General features: G+C 41.8%; 1 protein-coding gene across 3 annotated transcripts; it reads right to left on the bottom strand.

Moving 5' to 3' along the window:
• Positions 1-3,723: 3,723 nt before the first annotated feature.
• Positions 3,724-8,281, bottom strand: ZNF32 (zinc finger protein 32). 3 transcript variants are annotated; one of them, XM_036926577.2, is made up of 3 exons: positions 8,171-8,281; positions 5,896-6,035; positions 3,724-4,652 (listed from the first exon to the last, which is right to left on the bottom strand). In XM_036926577.2, exons 2-3 carry the CDS (start codon positions 5,963-5,965, stop codon positions 3,901-3,903), a joined length of 822 nt encoding a protein of 273 aa, XP_036782472.1. In that variant the 5' UTR covers positions 5,966-6,035; positions 8,171-8,281; the 3' UTR covers positions 3,724-3,900. The 3 variants fall into 3 exon arrangements, with proteins under 3 accessions (XP_036782472.1, XP_036782474.1, XP_036782476.1); XM_036926579.2 differs by having other exon boundaries at positions 8,088-8,207; XM_036926581.2 differs by lacking the exon at positions 8,171-8,281 and having other exon boundaries at positions 5,892-6,031.
• Positions 8,282-23,230: the final 14,949 nt, after the last annotated feature.

Genomic DNA, 23,230 nt, shown 5'->3' with positions numbered 1-23,230 from the left:
GAAATATGATACTAAAGTATTGATTGGGTTAATATCTTCTGAGGCCTGTATCCTTGGCTTGCAGATGGCCTCTTCTTCTTGCATTTTCACATGGTCTTTCTGAGTGTGGTCCTAATCTACTTTTTTTTATGAGGACAACTGCCATATTGGATTAGGGCCAACCCTAGTAAACTCATATTAACGTAGTCATTTCTTTAAAAACCCTATCTCCAAATACAGTCAAATTCTGAGGTACTGGGGGTTAAGATTTCTACATATGACTTTGGGAGGTTGCAATTCAGCCTATGACAATGGGCAAAGTATCTGAATAGATATTTCTTCAAAGAAGATATACAAATAGGCAATAAGCACATGAAAAGAAGCTCAACATCAGTAACCATCAGGGAAATACAAGTCAAAACCACAATGAGATACCACTTCACAACCCCTGGGATATTCATAAAATAAAACAGACAGGTAGTAACAAGTGCTGGTGATGATGTAGAGGAATGAGAGCCATCATATATTGCCAATGAGAATGTAAAATGGTCCATCCACTTTGGAAAATTGACAGCTCCTCGAAGGGTAAAACAGAGTTATCATATGACTGAGCAATTCCACTTCCAGGTCTATACCCAAGAGAAATAAAAACTTACACCTGCCCAGAATATTGTACACAAATGCATATAACAGCATTATTCATAGTAGCCACAAAATGGAAACAACCCAAATGCCCATCAACTCATGAATGGAAAAATAAAAAAAAGTCTATACAATGAAAAATTATTCAGCAATAAAAGGGAATGAAATAGAGATACATGCTAAAACATGGAATTACCTTGAGAAAATTATGTGATGTGAAAGAAGCCAGTTACAACAGCAGATGACATATTTTGTTTCCATTTATACAAAATATCCAAAGAAGGCAAACTTATAAAGACAAAGGGTAGATTGATGGTTTCGAGGAGTTGGAGGATGGAGTGAGGGGATTGAGGAATGACTGATTAAGGGTATGGAGTTTCTTCTTTGAGGTTATGAAAATATTTTAAAATTGATTTTGGTTGTGATGTGGTGTAGTGATTCACAACTCTGTATGTATGAAAAAACAGTGAATTGTACACTTGAAATGGTACATTGTATGGTATATGACGTATCTCAACAAGTCTGTCTAAAAAGTATGTAAGTGGACATTTTATCAAAAATCTGTAGGAGTTGCTTAGCTAATTTTTAGGTTTTTTTTTTCAGAGGAATTTGTTCTGTACATAGGCATAGATGTGTGTCCATGCGAAAAAGTGAGTCCAGGATCTTCCTATGTTGCTTGCCTCTTGAACTAGAACTCTTCTTTTTAATTATTTCAATATAAGCATCCAACAGTCTTTAAATAAATTTAATGATATATGTATAAAACTAGGAATAATATTTTTAAAGATACTTTGTATTTCCTGAACTATTTACTCTTTACTTTCTGCAGAACCAGGATTATAGTGCAGGACTGCTGGAGACCACTATTTACTTACTCAGTTTTTAACTTGGATCTGTGTTAATTAATCTTACCTTCTGTTTTGTAAAAGATAATGTCTACTTTTATCTTAACCTTCCTGGTGAATTGTATGTAAATCACACTTTTATGTTTTGATTTAATCAGTGACTTAATATCAAGTTGCTCCCCCAGATTTTTCCCTTTCTTTTCACAGTATCTTATCCTTTAAAAGAATCTGGTATGTTATTGCTATATAATAACTTAAAAATTTAGTGGTATAACCCATAACCTTTATTTATTTTTTTCATGATTTTGTGTTAGGAATTTGGGAAGGTTGTTCTCACTTGGGGGTCTCAGACAGTTTTGGTCAGCTGTCACCTGAGTCTGCAGTCATCTGAAGGTTCTGCTGGGCTGGACATCTGCAATGGCTCATTCACATGGCTGGGAGCTGGTGCTGGCTGTTGGGAGCTTGGCTGAACCTGTCAGCTGCATTTACATGCAGCCTGTCCACCATAGTGGCCTTGAGATGGAGTTTTTACATGGCACCTGGCTTTTCTCCAAAGTGTCTCAGGAGAATCAGGAAAAAACTTCTCAGACCTTTAAAAGGCTTTTCATACCCATTGTTGAAGTCATGTAGCCTCACTTCTGCTGTTTTTTTGAAGCAGTTTCAACCCTGCCCAGAATCAAGTGAAGGTGACATAAACTTCTCTTCCTGGGATGAGTGTCAAAGAGCTGTGGGCAGTATTTGTCAACTGTCTCATTGTTATTTTAGTATACTTTCATATGTAAAGTATGTAGATTTGAGTGTTGAGTTCAGTGGATTTCGAGTTGTGTGGACCTGGGTATCCACTACCTGGAGTGAGGCAGAGAGCGTTTTTCACTCTATAAGGCTGCCTTGTGCCTCTTTCAAGTCAATCCTCAACCCATCCACCCCACATCCCTACCCCATAGAGGCAACCACTATCTTTTATTACTGTAGATTGTTTTTTCCTGTTCTGTGAAGTCATGTTAAGTGGCATTATATATTTGTGTGTGTATGTGTGTGTGTACGTGCATTTGGGTTCTTTCACTCAGAGTAAGTCTTTGAGATTCATCCACACTGCATGTATCACTTATTTTTTTACTGCTGAATCATATTTTATGAACATACCACAATTTATTACCATACCTGCTATTTCTAGTTTATGACTATTATGAGTGAGGATGATGTGAGCACTCTTGTCTTCAAATGTTATCAGAGAATCTTTGTGGACAATATTGTATTACTATTCAAAACCATAGTATTTCTAAAGTGTTTCTATGCCCAAAGAACTTTGATGTTATTTATCTCTCTATATGATAAGGATTTGTGATGAAGCTCTTTGGGATTAAGAAGCCTTCAGTTTATAGGATCTGCCAAAAAGAGTGGAATGGTATTTTACCAAACCACACATCTATGTCATTCATCATTTTCATTACATAAATGCTCAGCATAAAAATATATAAAGATGGCTAAGATTAAACAAAATGGAAGTTCTCCCTCAAAATCAACTTCTCTCCCAACTTTTCAAATCTCATCCACTAGAGGTAAAAAAATATTACAATGGATTATCCTTCCAATTTCTTCCTGTGTGTGTAGGAAGAAGAGGATGGTACTGGAGCTTCATTCACTATAACTGTGGGTTCAGTAATAAGGACACTTGTCCTAAGTACCTCCAACTCCAAGGTTATTACTACGTTGCCAAAAAGGGAGTGAAGGTCACTGTCTCCCCAGGAAGTGGGAGTCCTTTAATGGAGGGCATGGTAATAGGCTTAGGATTTCAGAAAGTAGTTGTTTGCTCTTTGGCTGCAAGTAAATTCTCTATCCAGTTAGGAGTGAAGGACCAAAGAAAGTCAGTACACAGATCCAAACCTTCACAGGCTTGGAAGGGAACCTTCTCTTGTAAGGAAAGGCTAAGGCCTCTGCTTTGGACATGGATGACTTGTTAGAACAGGTTCCTGGGAAATATCCAGGGTAACAGTGTTCAATAAGAGAATGATTAAAGTAGTCATTCATCACCTCATGAATTCTGCCTAGTGGTCTTGAGTACAACAAGATTGATTTGAGTATGTAGAGAACTTGGGATGAAAAAGGCTGATTTAAAAAGAAAAGACTGATGGTGTCAATTACAAATATAAAATCTGTATCTGCTACACACAGAATAACATCCAAGTGTGTATTAGATTAATGGAGGTACTGTGGGAAATTAGGTCAAAATAAACTGACAGAAATCATGAAACATACCTGATGATGATAATAAACATTTATTTTTCATACTCATTTGGGGGAAAGGAGAAAGTCAATTTGCTCCACCCAGTGATGGTCTGAGAGTCTCCATTCATTCCCGACAGTCTGGTAGATGGCTTGATCTCGGGTTTTTGTATCCTTACTTCATAAAGTAAACTTCCTTTGAAGAGAGGGGTCAAAGGGTGAGCCTTTGTGAGCAGCTTCGCTGGTGCACAGCCAGACTCCCTCTCTGAGTGAAGCTTTTCCCACACTGGCCACACAAATAGGGAGTCTCTCCTGTGTGGATTTTGCCATGCAGGATACAATTCCCCCTGGTGTGGAAACTTTTCCTGCATTGTGTGCAGGCATAGGGTTTCAGGCCTGTGTGGACTCTGATGTGAACAATCAGGCTTCCTTTCTGACTGAAGGCTTTTCCACACTGATCACATCTGTAGGGCTTCTCACCACTGTGAACTCTTCTATGAACAGCAAGGTTGCTTTGATTCCTGAAGCTTCTCTGACAGATAGCACACTCGTAGGGTTTCTGTCCAGTATGGAGTCTTTCATGAACGGCCAGACTGCCTCGCTGGCTAAAGCTTTTCCCACACTCCTTGCACTGATAGGGCTTCTCTCCTGTGTGTATTCGCTGATGTGTAACAAGGTTGCCTTTGGCCCTGAAGCTTTTTCCACAATGGGAACACTCAAAGGGCTTTTGACCAGTGTGGATTCTTTCATGTAATGTTAGACTACCTTTCTGCCTGAAGGATTTTCCACATTCCTGGCACTCATAGACCCTCTGTCTGACTCCAGGTGAATCTTCCTGTAGTGCCTTAGAATCTGAGGTTTTTTGTTCCAGCTTCTCTCTTCTGAAAGAATTCTGGAAATCCCAGCTTGAGGATCCTGTGGCCTCAGAGTGATCATATTTGTGGTGGGCTTCTGTCATCACATCTGGTAAAATGAGAGGGAAGTCATGTCAGATGCACCAATATGCTAAGAAGAAGGGGAAACAAGCTTTGAGTGCTTATTATGCGCCAGACAGTATTCTATGAACATTGCGAAGATAAGTTAATCCTGAAAATAATCCTATGAGATTGCTACAGATAAGGAAATGAGAGCATAGGTAGGTTGTGAAAGATCATATGGCTTGGTAAGTATAGAGTTGATTCAAACACAGGCATACTCCACAGCACTGTACTACCTCAAATTTAGTTTGTCTCCCAAACAATCCTGTGAGGTAGACATTATTATTTCCACTCTACAGATAAGAAAACAGGCTCAGAAAAATTAAGTAAACTATATAGGATTACATAGTGCCCCATATCCAAGTTTTTCTGAATCCAAACACATGTGGATTAGGTTATGTAGGGCCCAAATCTGTAATATACTGGAGGCACTCCATTAATGAAAAGTATAAAAGTGGGTACAGGGCCTTGAAGAGACCAGTGCAACTTGTTCATCAGCTTCATGAGAAATCTACTTCTGTGGCAGTCTGCTCTCCTGACAGAGGAGTGAGCTCCATGATGTCTGAAAATATGTAGTAAAACCCTTGGTACTTTACCTCTGTTATCTCTAATTCCTACTATAACCCTGCAAAGTAAAGCTTCTTGTCCCATTTTATAGATGAAGAGCCTGGAGCACAAGGAAGCTAAGTGATTTGTCTGATACCACAGATTGAACCGGGGCAATTATAGAATTTGATCCAAGGAACTTCTCCCTTTAAAATCCATGCTATTTCAGTCTATGAAGCTTGGTGGAGTTGAAATCAATTTTGGTTTGAAAGTTACTCTCTATTTCCTATGCAGATAGTGACAGAATTTGCCAATATTGTCCTGATTCTGAGCCTCCTACTGCCCTTTAAATAAGAGTCAATTCACCACTATAAAGTGCCCCTTGGAGTCCTCCTCAGGATTTTTCTCCTTGTTCCCTGCCTTACCCTTATTCAATGACTGCACTGAGATTTAAAGCTGCTCATTCATTCTCTCAGAGACTATGTCAAGGCTGCCTCCTTCGGGACTGTTCTGTTTCTCTTATTTCTAATTTCAGCTTGTAGGCTTTCCCTGTAACTCCCAGGAATGGGAAGCTCCACCAAAGGAGTGTCTCCTCTGCTTCCTCAGCCTGCCAGCCAGTGCTGAAAATAGGACACTGAATATCATGGGCTGAGGGCATCCCAGGGATCAACTGACTCACTCACTGAAAAATGCTACATTCTGAGCATATCTTCCATGACAATCCAGCAGTGTAGCCGTAGGAAATCCAAACATATCCACTCCTGATCTGTGACCTCAACCACCACTTCTTCATGTGATTCTTCCATGAGCTATTCTTGAGCACCTGAGGAGGAAAAACAAAAACAAAACAACAGAAACAAACAGGATAGGGCAGGAGAGTTGATAAGTGAGAAGGATAAAGTCGACAGAAGCTCCAGTTTGGGGTATGAGTCAGTGGAAGAAATCTGGGTTGCCTGTAATATAAATGCAAAATAGGCCAAAAGGTACCAGGACCACACCAGTGAGTCCGGGAGGAAGCAGGTTGACAAGCAGAGAGCCATGAAGTAAGCACACACCTCTTCCTGCCAATCCCAAGATAACCATCCCTCCTGTCCATACCTTAGCCTTGGCATGTGGTTGGGAGCCTTACTTTTCTTCCACTACTTAACCACCTGCTATTTTATTCTCCAAATTTCCAAAATAATTCAGAATCTAAAAAGCTCAGCATTTTAGCCTTCATGTTTGGTTTTATGATAAAAATGGCTCCAGCTTTTCTCTCCATTTCCCTCTGGGTTGTAAGGACAGAACAAGAGATTTCAACTACTTTTGGCTGTTCTTAGGAGGCTCCAGATCCAGAACCACCCCTCTCCAAATCTTTAAGATATAAGAATAATAGTTCTGAGGAAGTCTTAAATATGTGTCAATTCCTGCAAAATAACTACTTCAGACTCCAAAATCAAGCCCAGGACACTCCAACTAGGGTTGCCCAAATTCTCAGAGGCAGTAAGGAGTCAAGGTGGAACAAGGTTCACATTCAAACCTCTCTGGATACAAAGCCCTTACACTAGACAGTTCTCTAGTTCCTCATCCCTAAAGAGCTGATGAGAATTCCTATAAAATGTAACAGAATGGGAAAGAGCTTGACCAAACTTTACCACTCTTCCAGATCCCAGGACTCCTCTTGCTCCATATTATATTTTTCCGATTAAAAAAAAAATTATCTTCTTACTTCAGGACCCTAATCACTGAATATTTACAATGCGCAGTGCCTTATTGTATAATCTTTGTTTCCCCCTAACATATCCCACCAAAATGCTGGCCTCTTGATTTAATGGTAGTGTGTGGTGCTACAATTATTTGCTTTGTTAACCTAAACACCTGGTCTTCTTGACATCTGCACATTCTGCGACAGTGATGACTGGAGAGGCATTTACACTCGTACTTGGAGGACCCACCTCCAGTTTGGAGTACAAGCTACAAAGGAAACCCCTATCAGTGCCACTGGACGCTGCAGGACTTTTATGTGGAAGTTCAAGGTGTTACTGATTCAACTGCACTGTCCACCAGAGTCAAAGGAAAGCCCTTGTGCCACCCGCTGGATTCTGTCCCAAGGGAACTCTGTGGTTCGGTCAGAACAAGTGGGGTAGGACTCACAGCTCTGCCTCCACGTACTGTGCGGTCTCCAAGCAGCAATTCAGCTGTATCTCAGGAGTATCCCAGAGTAATAAAGGGAAATGTCTTCTGTTCCTCTCTAAATCATGAGTCTGAGTTATTAATTTCCGTAAGATTTTGGGAAAAGTGGCTTTATCACAGAAAATGATGCTTTTCCTATCAGAGAGGCTATCTTTTGGAAAAGCTAAGAATTGGCTGAGAAGCTCGGGTTTTCGACCTTGGGCACGCACCAACAGCCATGTCCCCCTGGATAAGGCAACACTGTCCTCCCTGGTAGCTCTGCGGAACGCCAGAACCGAACTGGGGCACTCGGACGTGGCCTAGGTGTGAGGCCTAAAACGGGGTCCTCGAGGGCCTGACTAGAAGAGGGCACGAACACTGCTGTCGCGGGGGCTTTGCGGCGGTGTGGTTTCAGGGTCAGCAGGTTCTGGGAAGGCATAGTTCTCTCCCCGACTCTGTCTTCCTACTTTTCCACAGGCCCGAACCCTCCTTCCCCGATCCCCCTCCCTGGAGACCGTCTGCTGGTAGGTTCTAGAACCCTCGCCCCTGCCCCCCAACACCAGCCTGCCGCCTGCCTCCCGCGTCTCGGGCACCGTGCCTTCGGCCCCGCCCCGCCCCCCAGCGCCCCTGCCCTCTGGGCGCGCTCCCCTCGCGCCCCCGGGCCCGCCCTGCGTGCGGGCCTCAGCACCCACTCCCCCTGGACCCTTCTCTGCAGGCCGCACACCTCTGCCCCCGCGGCCGCCCTCCCTCGGGGCTCAGGCCGGGCAGGCCTGGCCGGGGCCGCCGACCGCCGGCTGCCTCACTCACCGCAGCGGCGCGCGCCCGCAGACAAAGGCCGGCGCCCTGCGCGGCAGCGGTGCGCGGAGCCCGAACTACTGCTCCCAGACTACGGCTCCCGGGGGACTCCGCGCGCGCCGGCCTCAGCGCGGCCGGCCGGACTACGGCTCCCGGGGGGCTCCGCGCGCGCCCGGGCCTCGGCAGCCGCAGCTCCCGGAGCGCTGTGGGAAACGTAGTTCGGCTGCGCGTCCGCCGCTCGGGCTCCGCGAGTCTCAGACCCGACCCGAAAGCGGAGGCGCCGACCTGCCTGCGGATGAAGAGCCGTACGGAGAGGGCCGCGCGCTGCCAATGAGCCGCAGGGCCGGAGGTGGGGGACGGGAGGAGGCCGAGTCTGGGGAGAGCGGCCTGGGGCGAGTGTCCCGCTGCAGAGCCCGCTGAGTGCTATGTATTTAGGGTTAGGAGGCTAGGAGCGAACCTTCCAAGAAGAGTTGTGGGAAAAGGGTTTTAACAGCACAGGAGGGCTTGGAGGGAGCCCGCACTCAGCAAAGGCCAGTCCTCGAACCCGACTGTGTGTCAGCTCCCTTCTGTTCCTAGAACGCGTTAGTAAGACTGTCACCGTCCCGGCACAGGGCCTGGAGCCATTTCCTATGCTCCAGAAGGCTGGATGTGTAGGCATATCAGATCCGTTGTGGTCGGGATCAGCTGTGGGCGTGAGGACAAGTTCCAAATCCCATTGTGAAGGCAGATGACCAAGCTTTGGTGGGAAGAGTTGGCTCTAAAGGGACTGTTGAAGGGAAATGAGGGGATTTTTGTTCGGCGAGAAGAACGTTAGAGGATTTTTTGTTGGGCTCTCACCTGAACTCTTAAGAGTCAGCAAAAGGCATAAAGGGAGTGTTTTGGCCGGCTGAGCCTCCCGGAGACCAGGGAGCCTCGTCTGGGGACAGTAGGAAGTTAAGGTTGCTGGGGAGACTACCAAAGATCACCTCTGGTTGTCTGGGCTGAGGCAGGCAGCTGTGAGAAAAAAACTGCTTTGCGGAGGAAGAGGTTTTGGCCCTAAGCTATGTTGCTCGGGAAGACTGCAGGCTAGGCCGGAGAGGTGGGCCCTCACTGGGAGATCAGAGTTAATTGGAAACTGCAGATCCCCATCAGAGAACAATCCCATCAGAGTACAAGTCTGTTTCCCTCTAAATGGAAAACAGCAAATAGAGCAGACGTGATACAAAAGGGGCAAAAGATCATTGGCAAGGAGGATTTGAAGAGGAGAGGGGAGAACAAAGGGAGGTTGCTCCTGGAGGGTGAAGAAGGCTTGGACTTAGGGAACCTCTGAACATCTGCCAGTCCTCTGGAGTAAGTTATTAAGATCTCGGAGAATCTGTAAATCGATATTGCCCTCAGCGGGCCAGTGTGACCCGTTACCAAGTTTGTATTGGGCCACACGAAAGTGGAGTAATGCCTCCTTTTAATCCTAATTGGGAAAGATTATGTAGGAGACCGCTGAGGGGGTGTCTCCTGATGTCTTTGAGGGAGAATTGCCCATTGTGGGAGGGTGAGAAAGGGTGGCCGGGGTTTGGGAAGCAGGCCGCTGGGACGTCTCCCTGTGATCGTTTTCCCAACTGGAGTCCGTAGGCTCCTGGGGCTGGACGAGATCTTCCTGCACACTGACAGGAAGCGTCCCCCAGTCAGAGTGCAGGAGGTCCTTTTCTGGTGTTCTCAACTGGAACAGAGAGGAAGGGAAAGGATGAAAGGAAAAAGGGGACCGGACCAACTTTCTCTTGTTGCTAAGAGAAAGCCAATGAGGCCAAAAACTTACCCTCCTGGGTAATAGCTGGTGGTGATGTGTAGATTGAGGTCTGGCAAGATGGTCCCTGGACTGGAGTTTACAAGGGGGTGCTGGGTGAGGGAGGGAAGGGAAACGGGGTGAGACACAGGAGGCTCTCAGGATCTAGGCGTTAGCCTGGGACGACCTGCTTCCTTGGCTGCAAAAGAGCCCCTGCTCTCGGCTCCCACTCCTGGGTTTCGGCACCATATGAAAGAAGAGAAGGGATGTGAATTCAACAGTCCAAGCAGGTTTATTGCTAAACGTGAGAGGGACCCCTCTGTCCTGGCCAGCAGAACAAAGGAAAAAGGGGTCTCTAACAGGCCAAGAGGCTTTTTATGGCCAGGGTTTTGGGAGGCTTTTTTGGGGGATGGGTCAGGGAATAGGGGGCTTGCGGCTTGCTGACATGTCCTCTGGAGAATGCTTGTAGCCTAGGTCAGATGACACCTAGGTCTTTCTGAGATGGTGGGTGGGCTTATTCAAAAAGGTGGTACTCCTGTCTGGATTCTATCAGCTATAGTCACCTTTCTCAATAAATCTGCATAAATTCTCTTAAGGAGTCTCAGAGAACCAGACACATTAAATGGAAAATGGGGGAGAAAGTGGTTAGGATTGGAGCTGAGGAGACCGGATACTCCCTAGGTAGACACTTAGCAGTCTTGACCCAGATCCTATAGGGGCTCAGACCACAGCCACCACCTGTTTCTTAAGACACACTCAACAGAAGGGAACACAGCCAGAGTGAAAATGTCAGCAGTGTGACCATCCAAAAGACAAAGAACAAAAAATGTTGGCGAGGTGGAGAAAGGGGAACCCTCCTACACTGCTGGTGGGAATGTAAATTAGTTCAACCATTGTGGAAAGCAATATGGAGGTTCCTCAAAAAGCTCAAAATAGAAATACCATTTGACCCAGGAATTCCACTTCTAGGAATTTACCCTAAGAATGCAGCACTCCAGTTTGAAAAAGACAGATGCACCCCTATGTTTATCACAGCACTGTTTACAATAGCCAGGAAATGGAAGCAACCTAAGTGTCCATCAGTAGATGAATGGATAAAGAAGACGTGGTACATATACACAATGGAATATTATTCAGCCATAAGAAGAAAACAAATCCTACCATTTGCAACAACATGGGTGGAGCTAGAGGGTATTATGCTCAGTGAAATAAGCCAGGCGGAGAAAGACAAGTACCAAATGATTTCACTCATATGTGGAGTATAAGAATAAAAAACTGAAGGAACAAAACAGCAGCAGACTCACAGAACCCGAGTGGACTAACAGTTACCAAAGGGAAAGGGACTGGGGGAGAAGGGTGGGAAGGGAGGGATAAGGGGGGGTGAAGGGGGCATTACTATTAGCATGTATAATGTCGGGGGGAGGCAGGGGAAGAACGTGCAACACAGAGAAGACAAGTAGTGATTCTACAGCATCTTACTATGCTTATGGACAGTGACTGTAATGGGGTTTGTGTGGGGGTCTTGGTGAAGTAAACATAATGTTCCTCATGTAATTGTAGATTAATGATATAAAAAAAATGTCAGCAGTGTGGATTCAAAAAATCACTAAGAACTATTCCTCTTAGCATGCATTTCAAGACATTAGGGAAGGACAGATAATTCAGTAAGCAGTGTTAAGACAAAAGGTGAACCATTTGAGAAAAAAAAAACTTAAATGTTTACCTTTGCTAAGACAGCCTCTAGGTGCATTAAATGCAAAATGTAAAACCCAGATCTGTAGGCCCAGTACATAAACCTTTGGTAACAACTGTGTAACCTTCTTTATTTGCCTTTGACATACTTTGTTGTCATTCTAGTTAATTAGATAAGTGTTGCTTCATAACAACCTATAGTCCTATTTAAGCAAGTGCCTTAAAACTTTTAACAACTTCCCAAAATCAAATTCAAAAAAGTGCTTTTGCCACTAGTTAACTCTGATATTTTCCAGAGAGCCCCTGGAACATGTCAGAAAACCTTTTTCTCATTAGGGAAAGTATTTGGCTAATTTAGCTTATTTATTTGATATATAAATACCTGCTTAATTGCCTGGAGGGCACTGTTAAAAGGAATGATGCTAAACTTTGTTACTGAATGTTTTGTGTTACATAAATATCCAAATTTCTTTATAACAACTGTCTTACAGTAAGCTCTCATTAGATCTTTAACCATTGTCATTTGTAAGTCTTCTGTCATCTATACTCACTGTTTTATTACTCCTAAACTAGTAAAAAACTAGATTTCAGCAGAACAGGTATTAGTAACCTAAGATTAAGTAAACTAAGGAAGATGATTTTGTGGCTTTTTGTTTCAAATATTGCTGATAAAGTGTTTTAAGCTTTTTCTCTTAAGCTGACAACAGTTTACTAATCTTTATAAGCAGGATTGAAACTTTATCTTTCTCTCTACCTGATCCCTCCAGAATTTAAAAACTCTCAGTGACTATTTTTATATTTCATGGCAGTATGTTTATTTGCACAAGTTCAATAAGAATCTGCTTTCCTTGTAAGAGGACCAATTAAAAACACTAGTTATATTACCAAAGCTTTGACTGGAATGCCATACCTTAGAGACGTGTGTGTAAGCTCAGATATAAACAGCTTTAAGGAACTAAGGTTGACTTTATAGAGCCAACAAAGCCCCTTGGAAGAACTAGCCTGGTACCTTGCTTACAGGGTTCCCAGCAGCCTTACCAAGTGAGTAAGGAAGGTCACTTTCTGGCAAGTGCAGGAACCTCACGATGTCTTAACCTCGAGAAGAGAGGAATTCACCCAAATCTACAAGTACCACAGGCAAAACCTGAGGGCAAGTCTTACTTGGCTTTCTGGCCTAGAGAGGCCTTTAAAAGTTCAATCTGAAATTCCTTACAAAAAGTTCCAGCAGAGCATATTTAAAAGAGCCTGTGTAATCGCTCTTTTTGCTGCACTTATGCAAATAATCAAGCCAACTGTTAATTATTTTCTTAATCTAGCTACTTCTAATAAAAATAAGGGTGATTTTAGAGAAAAGTATTGTTTCAGTAACGCAGTCTTAGATGACCCGAGTTGCCACCAACCAGATGTTACTTCACCGTTATGCACCTCTTCCCACTGAACCCCCTCCTTCGGCCTAATACCAGCCTCAAACCCCCACGACACCCCTTGTCAGCTGGAAGTAGCTAGATTGAGTCGTCGCCCATTATGACCAAAAGGCTGGAATGTTAGGATGGAGAAAGGATAAACAAGGACATGCAAACAGAACAGAGAGATGCCGTAAGGGGAGAACAGACCAGACCCCAAAATCCGTGCCATATATAGAAAGGGGACAGCTTTTCCTGAATTCCATCCTGATGTGCCAAATAAGACCCGGATGTCAGCCTCCTCCCTCTTGGAAGGAAAAAAAGTTTCTAGTTGTCTATTATGTCACCTTTAGCCTATCATACCTCTCCACGCCTCCTAGGATAGCTTTCCCACTCCTCCCCCTCCTAACCCCTTATAAGCCCCCCACCTCCCTAACCAGGTGTGACTTCTCTGGCCTGTGACAAGAAAGCCACAGAACCTCACCTGGGGGTATTTAAATAAATTACCTGGCCCTTTGTTGCCTCTCTTTGCCTGCTTATTTTGGCTAGAATATATCTTACAGTGATGATAAAATGCGAAATCAATATAAGGACATATACAAATGATCTGCCTCCCTCTCTACAGTTTTCATTCTTATTCATTTTCCTTTAAAAGCAAAACTTAAAAATTAGCTTTATTTTTATTTGTTGTAACTGAAGTAAAAAGTAATGATTCTAATTTTAAAATAGGTAAAAGATGCAGTTGATAGTTTTAAAGGCTTTAAAAGCTTCAACCCTGTTTCAGAATAGACAAACACATTTCCTGCAATATAAAATCAAATATGCAACTGTAACCATACAACTGGTTTTACTTTTTAAAAAATTCATTTTGTTATCATTAATCTACAATTACATGAAGAACATTATGTTTACTAGACTCCCCCCTTCACCAAGTTCCCCCCCAAACCCCATTACAGTCACTGTCCATCAGCGTAGTAAGATGCTGTAGAATCACTACTTGTCTTCTCTGTGTTGCACATCCCTCCCTCATTATACATGCTAATCGTAAGGCCCCCTTTCTTTTTCCCTGCCCTTATCCCTCCCTTCCCACCCATCCTCCCCAGTCCCTTTCCCTTTGGTAACTGTTATCCCATTCGTGGGTTCTGTGATTCTGCTGCTGTTTTGTACCTTCAGTTTTTCTTTGTTCTTATACTGCACATATGAGTGAAATCATTTGGTACTTGTCTTTCTCTGCCTGGCTTATTTCACTGAGCATAATACCCTCTAGCTCCATCCATGTTGTTGCAAATGGTAGGATCTGTTTTCTTCTATGGCTGTGTAATATTCCATTGTGTATATGTACCACATCTTCTTTATCCACCCATCTACTGTCCTTTGCTTTTCAGCTTGATGTAGTCCCACTTGTTCATTTTTGCTTTTGTTTCCCTTTCCTTGGGGAGATATGTTCATGAAGAAGTTGCTCATGTTTATGTCCAAGAGATTTTTGCCTATGTTTTTGTCTAAGAGTTTTATGGTTTCTTGACTTACATTCAGGTCTTTGATCCATTTCAAATTTACTTTTGTGTATGGGGTTAGACAGTGATCCAGTTTCATTCTCTTACATGTAGCTGTCCAGTTTTGCCAGCACCATCTGTTGAAGAGACTGTCATTTCCCCATTGTATGTCCATGGCTCCTTTGTCATATATTAATTGACATGTATGTTTGGGTTAATGTCTGGAGTCTCTAATCTGTTCCACTGGTCTGTGGCTCTGTTCTTGTGCCAGTACCAAACTGTCTTGATTACTGTGGCTTTGTAGTAGAGCTTGAAGTTGGGGGGGAAGATCCACTTCCCCCTTATTCTTGTTTCACAGGATTGCTTGGCTATTCGGGGTCTTTGGCATTTCCATATGAATTTTTGAACTATTTGTTCCAGTTCGTGAAATAATGCTGTTGGTAATTTGATAGGGATTGCATCAAATCTGTATATTGCTTTGGGCAGGATGGTCATTTTGATGATATTAATTCTTCCTAGCCAAGAGCATGGGATGAGTTTCCATTTGCTAGTATCCTCTTTAATTTCTCTTAAGAGTGTCTTATAGTTTTCAGGGTATAGGTCTTTTACTTCCTTGGTTAGGTTTATTCCTAGGTATTTTATTCTTTTTGATGCAACTGTGAATGGAATTGTTTTCCTAATTTCTCACTTGCTTCATTGTTAGTGTATAGGAAAGCCACAGATTTCTGTGTGTTAATTTTGTATCCTGCAACTTTGCTGTATTCCGATATGAGTTCTAGTAGTTTTGGAGTGGAGTCTTTAGGGTTTTTTATGTACAATATCATACGATCTGCAAATAGTGACAGTTTAACTTCTTCTTTATCAATTTGGATTCCTTGTATTTCTTTGTTTTGTCTAATTGCCATGGCTAGGACCTCCAGTACTATGTTGAATAACAGTGGGGAGAGTGGGCATCCCTGTCTAGTTCCCGATCTCAGAGGAAAAGCTTTCAGCTTCTTGCTGTTCAGTATGATTTTGGCTGTGGGTTTATCATATATGGCCTTTATTATGTTGAGGTACTTGCCCTCTATACCCATTTGTTTCTTTATCCATCCTTTATTAAATCTTTTTTTTAAATTTTGGTATCATAAATCTACAATTACAGAAAGAACATTATGTATACTAGGTTCCCCCCTTCACCAAGTCCCTCCCACATACCCCTTCACAGTCACTGTCCATCTGCATAGTAAGATGCTGTGAAATCACTACTTGTCTTCTCTGTGTTGCGCAGCCCTCCCCGTGCCCCCCATGCACTATACATACTAATCATAATGCTCTCTTTCTTTTTCCCTGCCCTTATCCCTCCCTTCCCACCCATCCTCCCCAGTCCCTTTCCCTTTGGTAACTATTAGTCCATTCTTGGGTTCTGTGATTCTGCTGCTGTTTTCTTCCTTCAGTTTTCCTTTGTTCTTATACTCCACATATGAGTGAAATCATTTGGTACTTGTCCTCTGCTTGGCTTATTTCACTGATCATAATACCCTCTAGCTCCATCCATGTTGTTGCAAATGGTAGGATCTGTTTTTTTCTTATGCCTGCGTAATATTCCATTGTGTATATGTACCACATCTTCTTTATGCATTCATCTGCTGATGGACATTTAGGTCGCTTCCATATCTTGGCTATTGTAAACAGTTTAGAGATAAACATAGGGGTGCATCTGTCTTTTTCAAACTGGAGTGCTGCAATTTAGTGTAAATTCCTAGAAGTGGAATTCCTGGGTCAAATGGTATTTCTATTTTGAGCATTCAGAGGAATCTCCATACTGCTTTCCACAATGGTTGAACTAGTTTACATTCTCACCAGCAGTGTAGAAGTGTTCCCCTTTCTCCACAACCTCGCCAACACTTGTTGTTGTTTGTCTTTTCAATGATGGCGATCCTTACTGGTGTGCGGTGATGTCTCATTGTGGTTTTAATTTGCATTTCTCTGATGATTAGCGATGTGGAGCATCTTTTCATGTGCCTGTTGGCCATCTGGATTTCTTCTTTAGAGAACTTTAGAGAACTGTCTATTCAGCTCCTCTGCCCATTTTTTAATTGGATTATTTGCTTTTCTTTTGTTGAGGCATGTGAGCTCTTTATATATTTTGGATGTCAATCCTTTATCGGATCTGTCATTTATGAATATGTTCTCCCATACTGTAGGATACCTTTTTGTTCTATTGATGGTGTCCTTTGCTGTACAGAAGCTTTTTAGCTTGATCTAGTCCTACTTGTTCATTTTTGCCTTTGTTTCCCTTGCCCGGGGAGATATGTTCATGAAGAAGTCACTCATGTTTATGTCCATGAGATTTTTGCCTATGTTTTTTTCTAAAAGTTTTATGGTTTCATGACTTACATTCAGGTATTTGATCCATTTGGAGTTTACTTTTGTGTATGGGGTTAGACAGTGATCCAGTTTCATTCTCTTACATGTATCTGTCCAGTTTTGCCAGCACCATCTGTTGAAGAGACTGTCATTTCCCCATTGTATGTCCATGGTTCCTTTATCAAATATTAATTGGCCATATATATTTGGGTTAATGTCTGGAGTCCTGTTCTGTTCCACTGGTCTGTGGGTCTGTTCTTGTGCCAGTACCAAATTGTCTTGATTTCTGTGGCTTTTTAGGAGAGCTTGAAGTTGGGGAGCGAGATCCCCCCCACTTTATTCTTCCTTCTCAGGATTGCATTGGCTATTCGAGGTCTTTGATGGTTCCATATGAATTTTTGAACTATTTGTTCCAGTTCATTGAAGAATGCTGTTGTTAATTTGATAGGGATTGTGTCGAATCTGTGTATTGCTTTGGGCAGGATGGCCATTTTGATGATATTAATTCTTCCTAGCCAGGAGCATGGGATGAGTTTCCATTTGTTAGTGACCTCTTTAATTTCTCTTAAGAGTGTCTTGTAGTTTTCAGGGTACAGGTCTTTCACTTCCTTGGTTAGGTTTATTCTAGGTATTTTGTCATTTTTGATGCTATTGTGAATGGAATTGTTTTCCTGATTTTTCTTTCTATTAGTTCATTGTTAGTGTATAGGAAAGCTACAGATTTCTGTGTGTTAATTTTGTATCCTGCAACTTTGCTGAATTCCGATATTAGTTCTAATAGTTTTGGAGTGGAGTCTTTAGGGTTTTTTATGTACAATATCATACGATCTGCAAATAGTGACAGTTTAACTTCTTCTTTACCAATTTGGATTCCTTGTATTTCTTTGTTTTTTTTTTTTTGTCTAATTGCCATGGCTAGGACCTCCAGTACTATGTTGAATAACAGTGGGGAGAGTGGGCATCCCTGTCTAGTTCCCGATCTCAGAGAAAAAGCTTTCAGCTTCTCGCTGTTCAGTATGATATTGGCTGTGGGTTTATCATATATGGCCTTTATTATGTTGAGGTACTTGCCCTCTATACCCATTTTGCTGAGAGTTTTTATCATTAATGGATGTTGAATTTTGTCGAATGCTTTTTTAACATCTATGGAGATGATCATGTGGTTTTTGTCCTTCTTTTTGTTTATGTGGTAGACGATGTTGATGGATTTTTGAATGTTGTACCATCCTTGCATCCCTGGGATGAATCCCGCTTGGTTATGGTGTATAATCCTTTTGATGCATTTTTGAATTCGGTTTGCTAATATTTTGTTGAGTATTTTTGCATCTATGTTCATCAGGGATATTGGTCTGTAATTTTCTTTTTTTGTGGGGTCTTTGCCTGGTTTTGGTATTAGGGTGATGTTGGCTTCATAGGATGAGTTTGGGAGTATTCCCTCCTCTTCTATTTTTTGGGAAACTTTAAGGAGAATGGGTGTTATTTCTGCCTTGTATATCTGATGAAATTCCAAGGTAAATCCATCTGGCCGAGGGGTTTTGTTCTTGGGTAGTTTTTTGATTACTGCTTCAATTTCTTTGCTGGTAATTGGTTTGTTTGGATTTTGTGTTTCTTCGTTGGTCAGTCTTGGAAGGTTGTATTTTTCTCGGAAGTTGTCCATTTCTTCTAGGTTTTCCTGCTTGTTAGCATATAGGTTTTCATAGTATTCTCTAATAATTCTTTGTATTTCTGTGGGGTTGTCGTGATGTTTCCTTTCTCATTTCTGGTTCTGTAGATGTGTGTTGATACTCTTTTTCTCTTAATAAGTCTGGCTAGAGGCTTATCTATTTTGTTCATTTTCTCGAGGAACCAGCTCTTGGTTTCATTGATTTTTGCTATTGTTTTATTCTTCTCAATTTTATTTATTTCTTCTCTGATCTTTATTATGTCCCTCCTTCTGCTGACTTTAGGCCTCATTTGTTCTTCTTTTTCCAATTTCGGTAATTTTGATGTTAGACTAGTCATTTGGGATTGTTCTTCCTTCTTTAAGTGTACCTGGATTGCTATATGCTTTCCTCTTAGGACTGCTTTTGCTGCATCCCACAGAAATTGCGGCTTTGTGTTGTCATTTCTTTTAATATATTTCTTGGTCTCTATTTTAATTTGGTCATTGATTCATTGATAATTTAGGAACATGTTGTTAGGCCTCCATGTGTTTGTGGCCCTTTTTGCTTTCTTTGTACAATTTATTTCTGGTTTTATACCTTTGTGGTCTGAAAAGTTGGTTGGTACAATTTCAATCTTTTTGTATTTACTGAGGCTCTTTTTGTGGCCTAGTATGTGGTCTATTCTGGAGAATGTTCCATGTGCACTTGAGAAGAATGTGTATCCTGTTGCTTTTGGATATAGAGTTCTATAGATGTCTATTAGGTCCATCTGTTCTAGTGTGTTGTTCAGTGCCTCTGTGTCCTTACTTATTTTCTGTCCGGTTGATCTATCCTTTTGGGTGAGTGGTGTGTTAAAGTCTCCTAAAATGAATGCATTGCATTCTATTTCCTCCTTTATTCCTGTTAGTATTTGTTTCACATATGCTGGTGCTCCTGTGTTGGTGCATATATATTTATAATGGTTATATCCTCTTGTTGTACTGCCCCCTTTATCATTATGTAATCTCCTTTTTTATCTGTTGTTACTTTCTTTGTTTTGAAGTCTATTTTATCTGATACTAGTACTGCAACACCTGCTTTTTTCTCCCTGTTGTTTGCATGAAATATCATTTTCCATCCCTTGAATTTTAGTCTGTGTATGTCTTTGGGTTTGAGGTGAGTCTCTTGTAAGCAGCATATAAATAGGTCTTCTTTTTTTATCCATTCACTGAGTCTATGTCTTTTGATTGGTACATTCAGTCCATTTATGTTTAGGATAATTATTGATAGGTATGTACTTATTGACATTGCAGGCTTTAGATTCATGGTTACCAAAGATTCAAGGTTAATTTCCTTACTATCTAAGAGTCTAACTTAACTGACTTAATATGCTGTTACAAACACTATCTAAAGGTTCTTTTCTGTTTCTCCTCCTTTTTCTTCCTCTTTCATTCTTTATATATTAGGCATCATATTCTGTACTTTTTGTCTATCCCTTTGTTGACTTTGGGGATAGTTAATTTAATTTTGCATTTGCTTAGTAATTATCTATTCTAGTTTCTTTGCTGTGGTTTTATTACCTTTGGTGACAGCTATTCAACCTTAGGAACACTTCCATCTATAGCAGTCCCTCCAAAATAGGCTGTAGAGATGGTTTGTGGGAGGTAAATTCTCTCAGCTTTTGCTTATCTGGAAATTGTTTAATCCCTCCTTCAAATTTAAATGATAATCTTGCCAGATAAAGTCATCTTGGTTCCAGGCCCTTCTGCTTCATGGCATTAAATACATCATGCCACTCCCTTCTGGCCTGTAAGGTTTCTGCTGAGAAGTCTGATTTTAGCCTGAAAAGCTTTCCATTGTATGTGATCTTATTTCTATCTTTGGCTGCTTTTAACAGCCTGTCCTTATCCTTGATCTTTTCCATTTTATTTACTATGTGTCTTGGTGTTGTCTTCCTTGGGTCCCTTGTGTTGGGAGATCTGTGGATCTCCATGGCCTGAGAGACTCTCTCCTTCCCCAGATTGGGGAAGTTTTCAGCAACTACCTCCTCAAAGACTCTTTCTATCCCTTTCTCTCTCTCTTCTTCTTCTGGTATCCCTATAATGTGGATATTGTTCCGTTTGGATTGGTCACACAGTTCTCTCAATATTCTTTCATTCTTAGAGATCCTTTTTTCTCTCTGTGCCTCAGCTTCTTTGTATTCCTCTTCTCTAGTTTCTATTTCATTTATTGTCTCCTCCACCATATCCAACCTGCTTTTAATACCCTCCATCGTGCTCTTCAATGATTGGATCTTTGACCTGAATTCATTCCTGAGTTCTTGGATGTCTTTCAATAACTCCATTAGCATGTTGATGATTTTTATTTTGAACTCCCTTTCAGGAAGTGTCACGAGTTCCATATCATTTAAATCTTTCTTGGGAGTTGTATTAATAATTTTACTCTGGACCAGGTTTCTTTGGCATTTCATATTTGTATATGGCCCCCTCTAGTGTCTAGAAGCTCTATTCTGGAGCTGCTCAGCTCCTGAAGCAATATCAAGGGTCGCAGGGGAGCGGTATTGGTGCCTGGGGAGAGGAAAGAGCTGTTCCCTGCTTCCTGCCTGCGTTCTTGTCTCCACTGCCTGAACTAGTGGGCCGAGCACACAGATATAAGCTTTTGTCCCAGAGCAGCCGGATATGGATCCCTGCTTTCCACAAGTGGCTGGAATCCCAGTATCCCCAGGAACTCTGCCTGTCCCAGCTTTCCAACCCCGTAATCAGAAGAGTATGATGAAAGCACCATGAAATGTAGGTTTGTGCTCCCAGCACTGATCTCCAGAGCTAGGTATTCAGCAGTCCCAAGCCTTCTACTCCCTCCCTGCTCCGTTTCTCTTCCTCCTGCCAGTGAGCTGGGGTTGGGGTAGGGCTTGGGTCCCACGGAGCCACAGCTTTGGTATGTTACCCCGTTCGGTGAGGTCTGCTCTTTTCTCCAGGTGTGTGCAATCTGGCACCGTCCTCTTTCCTGTTGCTCTCTCTGGATTAGTTGCGCCAACTATATTTTCTAATTGTATCTGGTTTTAGGAGGAGCCTCTCTCCTCTCATGCTGCCATCTTTAATCCTATGATTTTACTTTGTAGTAAAGAATTTAACCTTGCCCAAAAGAGGTATGACCTTTGTTCTTGGCCTGTGGGAGGTTATCTCCAAGCCCTGGGAATGTCATTCTTGATAGATAGTTGTATCTTCATCTACCTGGGGCCTTGGAGTACACTGGATAGTGTAAACATGTGTTTTAAGGTGCAGTCTGCCACACTAGATAGTCTTAGGGTAGGACCTGGACACTCCAGGTAGAAACAGTGTGATGTAGGGTGCAGGCTTTGGGTCATATGGAGACTGAGATCATCCATATGGACAATTAATATTGTCTTTGTGATGGAGCCCAAATAAATACTGGACACCAAGGCTCAAGTGGGCTTCCCTGGTTGGCAACACTCCAATGATGTGTATTGTCACATTAATTCTGGGAAAGCAATGCTGTCCTTGAGTGAACGGGGAGAGGACAACTTGAAGCTCCATGTTTGGTACTTTTCCTGAACTCTGCCCTTAGCTGACTTTAATCTTTATTATTTCCTTATAATAAACCATGAGTTTATCATGAGTACAACTGCTTTCAGTGAGTTACACATCTTTCTAGCAAAGGAACACTACCCCCACTTGAAATTGATGTCAAAAGTGAGGGTGGTGGTCTTGTGGACTGCTCCTCCCACTTTGCAATTGGCCTAAACTTTTTAAATGACTTTAAAAATTGAATCTGAAACCCACAAATCTTTGCACTTGAAGATGAAAACATTATTTTTCCAAGAAAAATGAGAAATTGTTACCTGTAAAGTGTCATTTTATATTTATCAGATCCATTTCAACTAAACTTTCCTTCCTTATATTTCACCAGTTTCATTTATAAGAATACAATAGAAAAGAACTGGTCAGTTTCAGACCTGATATGACACACTTCTTCTAAATGTACAACAGACACTAGAGTTCTTCTAAATATGGTAGAAATTAGACCCAACATAGAACTGTCTTGAAAGACCTTGGTTATGATCTCTGGCAGCCTTTATTGGCAGGTCACACACATATCTGTCTAGACTCCAGAGCTTTGAAGAATGTCTTGACTGTTTTGCCAAGATCTAAGTTCTTCAGGACTGAAGAGCAGCTTTACAGACTTGTTTTCTTTCAGAAACTTCCATCTTAGTGCTGATACATTTCTATGGTTCCAGTGGAGGGGAGGTGGTGCAGTTTGGCAACAAGACGATCTTCCCAAATGTTCAAATTTGATAGGATTGTTGAGTTGAGTGTGTGTTTTCATTATGGCAACCAGGCACATCCACGTACATCCAGAGTATTTTTCAGGCTCTAAAGTGTACCTTTGTGGCTATTACAGTGCTGAAAATAGAAGTCTCAGTGTTGACTTAAAGAGAGAAGAGATAAATTATAGGGTCAGTGCAAAATCGATGTGTCACATTATCAAAGACTGCTGTTTTCAGAGCACTATGAAAATGGATTTAATTGAGAAAATGGTTTATGTGATGGCATTTTGGAACACATTTTTTATTTTAAAAGTGTAAATATATGGTAAATATATCAGTGGGCACATATGTGAACACATCACCTTTTTTGCTTTTGTCTTTTTTATTCCTGATACCCAATTATTTAAAAATTCCAACTATTAAAAAATATTGTAGTCCCTTAGGATTTTAGATGCTGGTAAACTTTTAT

Source organism: Manis pentadactyla, chromosome 8 (assembly GCF_030020395.1).
Source record: "Manis pentadactyla isolate mManPen7 chromosome 8, mManPen7.hap1, whole genome shotgun sequence".
NCBI lineage: Eukaryota > Metazoa > Chordata > Mammalia > Pholidota > Manidae > Manis > Manis pentadactyla.
The sequence above is the reverse complement of the archived record's forward strand: the minus strand, read 5'-3'. Positions and strand labels throughout refer to the sequence as shown.

Coding starts and splice junctions, on each gene's coding strand:
- ZNF32 (XM_036926577.2), bottom strand. CDS start 5,965: ATGTTTGGATTTCCTACGGCTACACTGCTGGATTGTCATGGAAGATAT. Junction 4,653..5,895: donor TCAGAATGTAGCATTTTTCA/GTGAGTGAGTCA, acceptor TCATTTTACCAG/ATGTGATGACAGAAGCCCAC.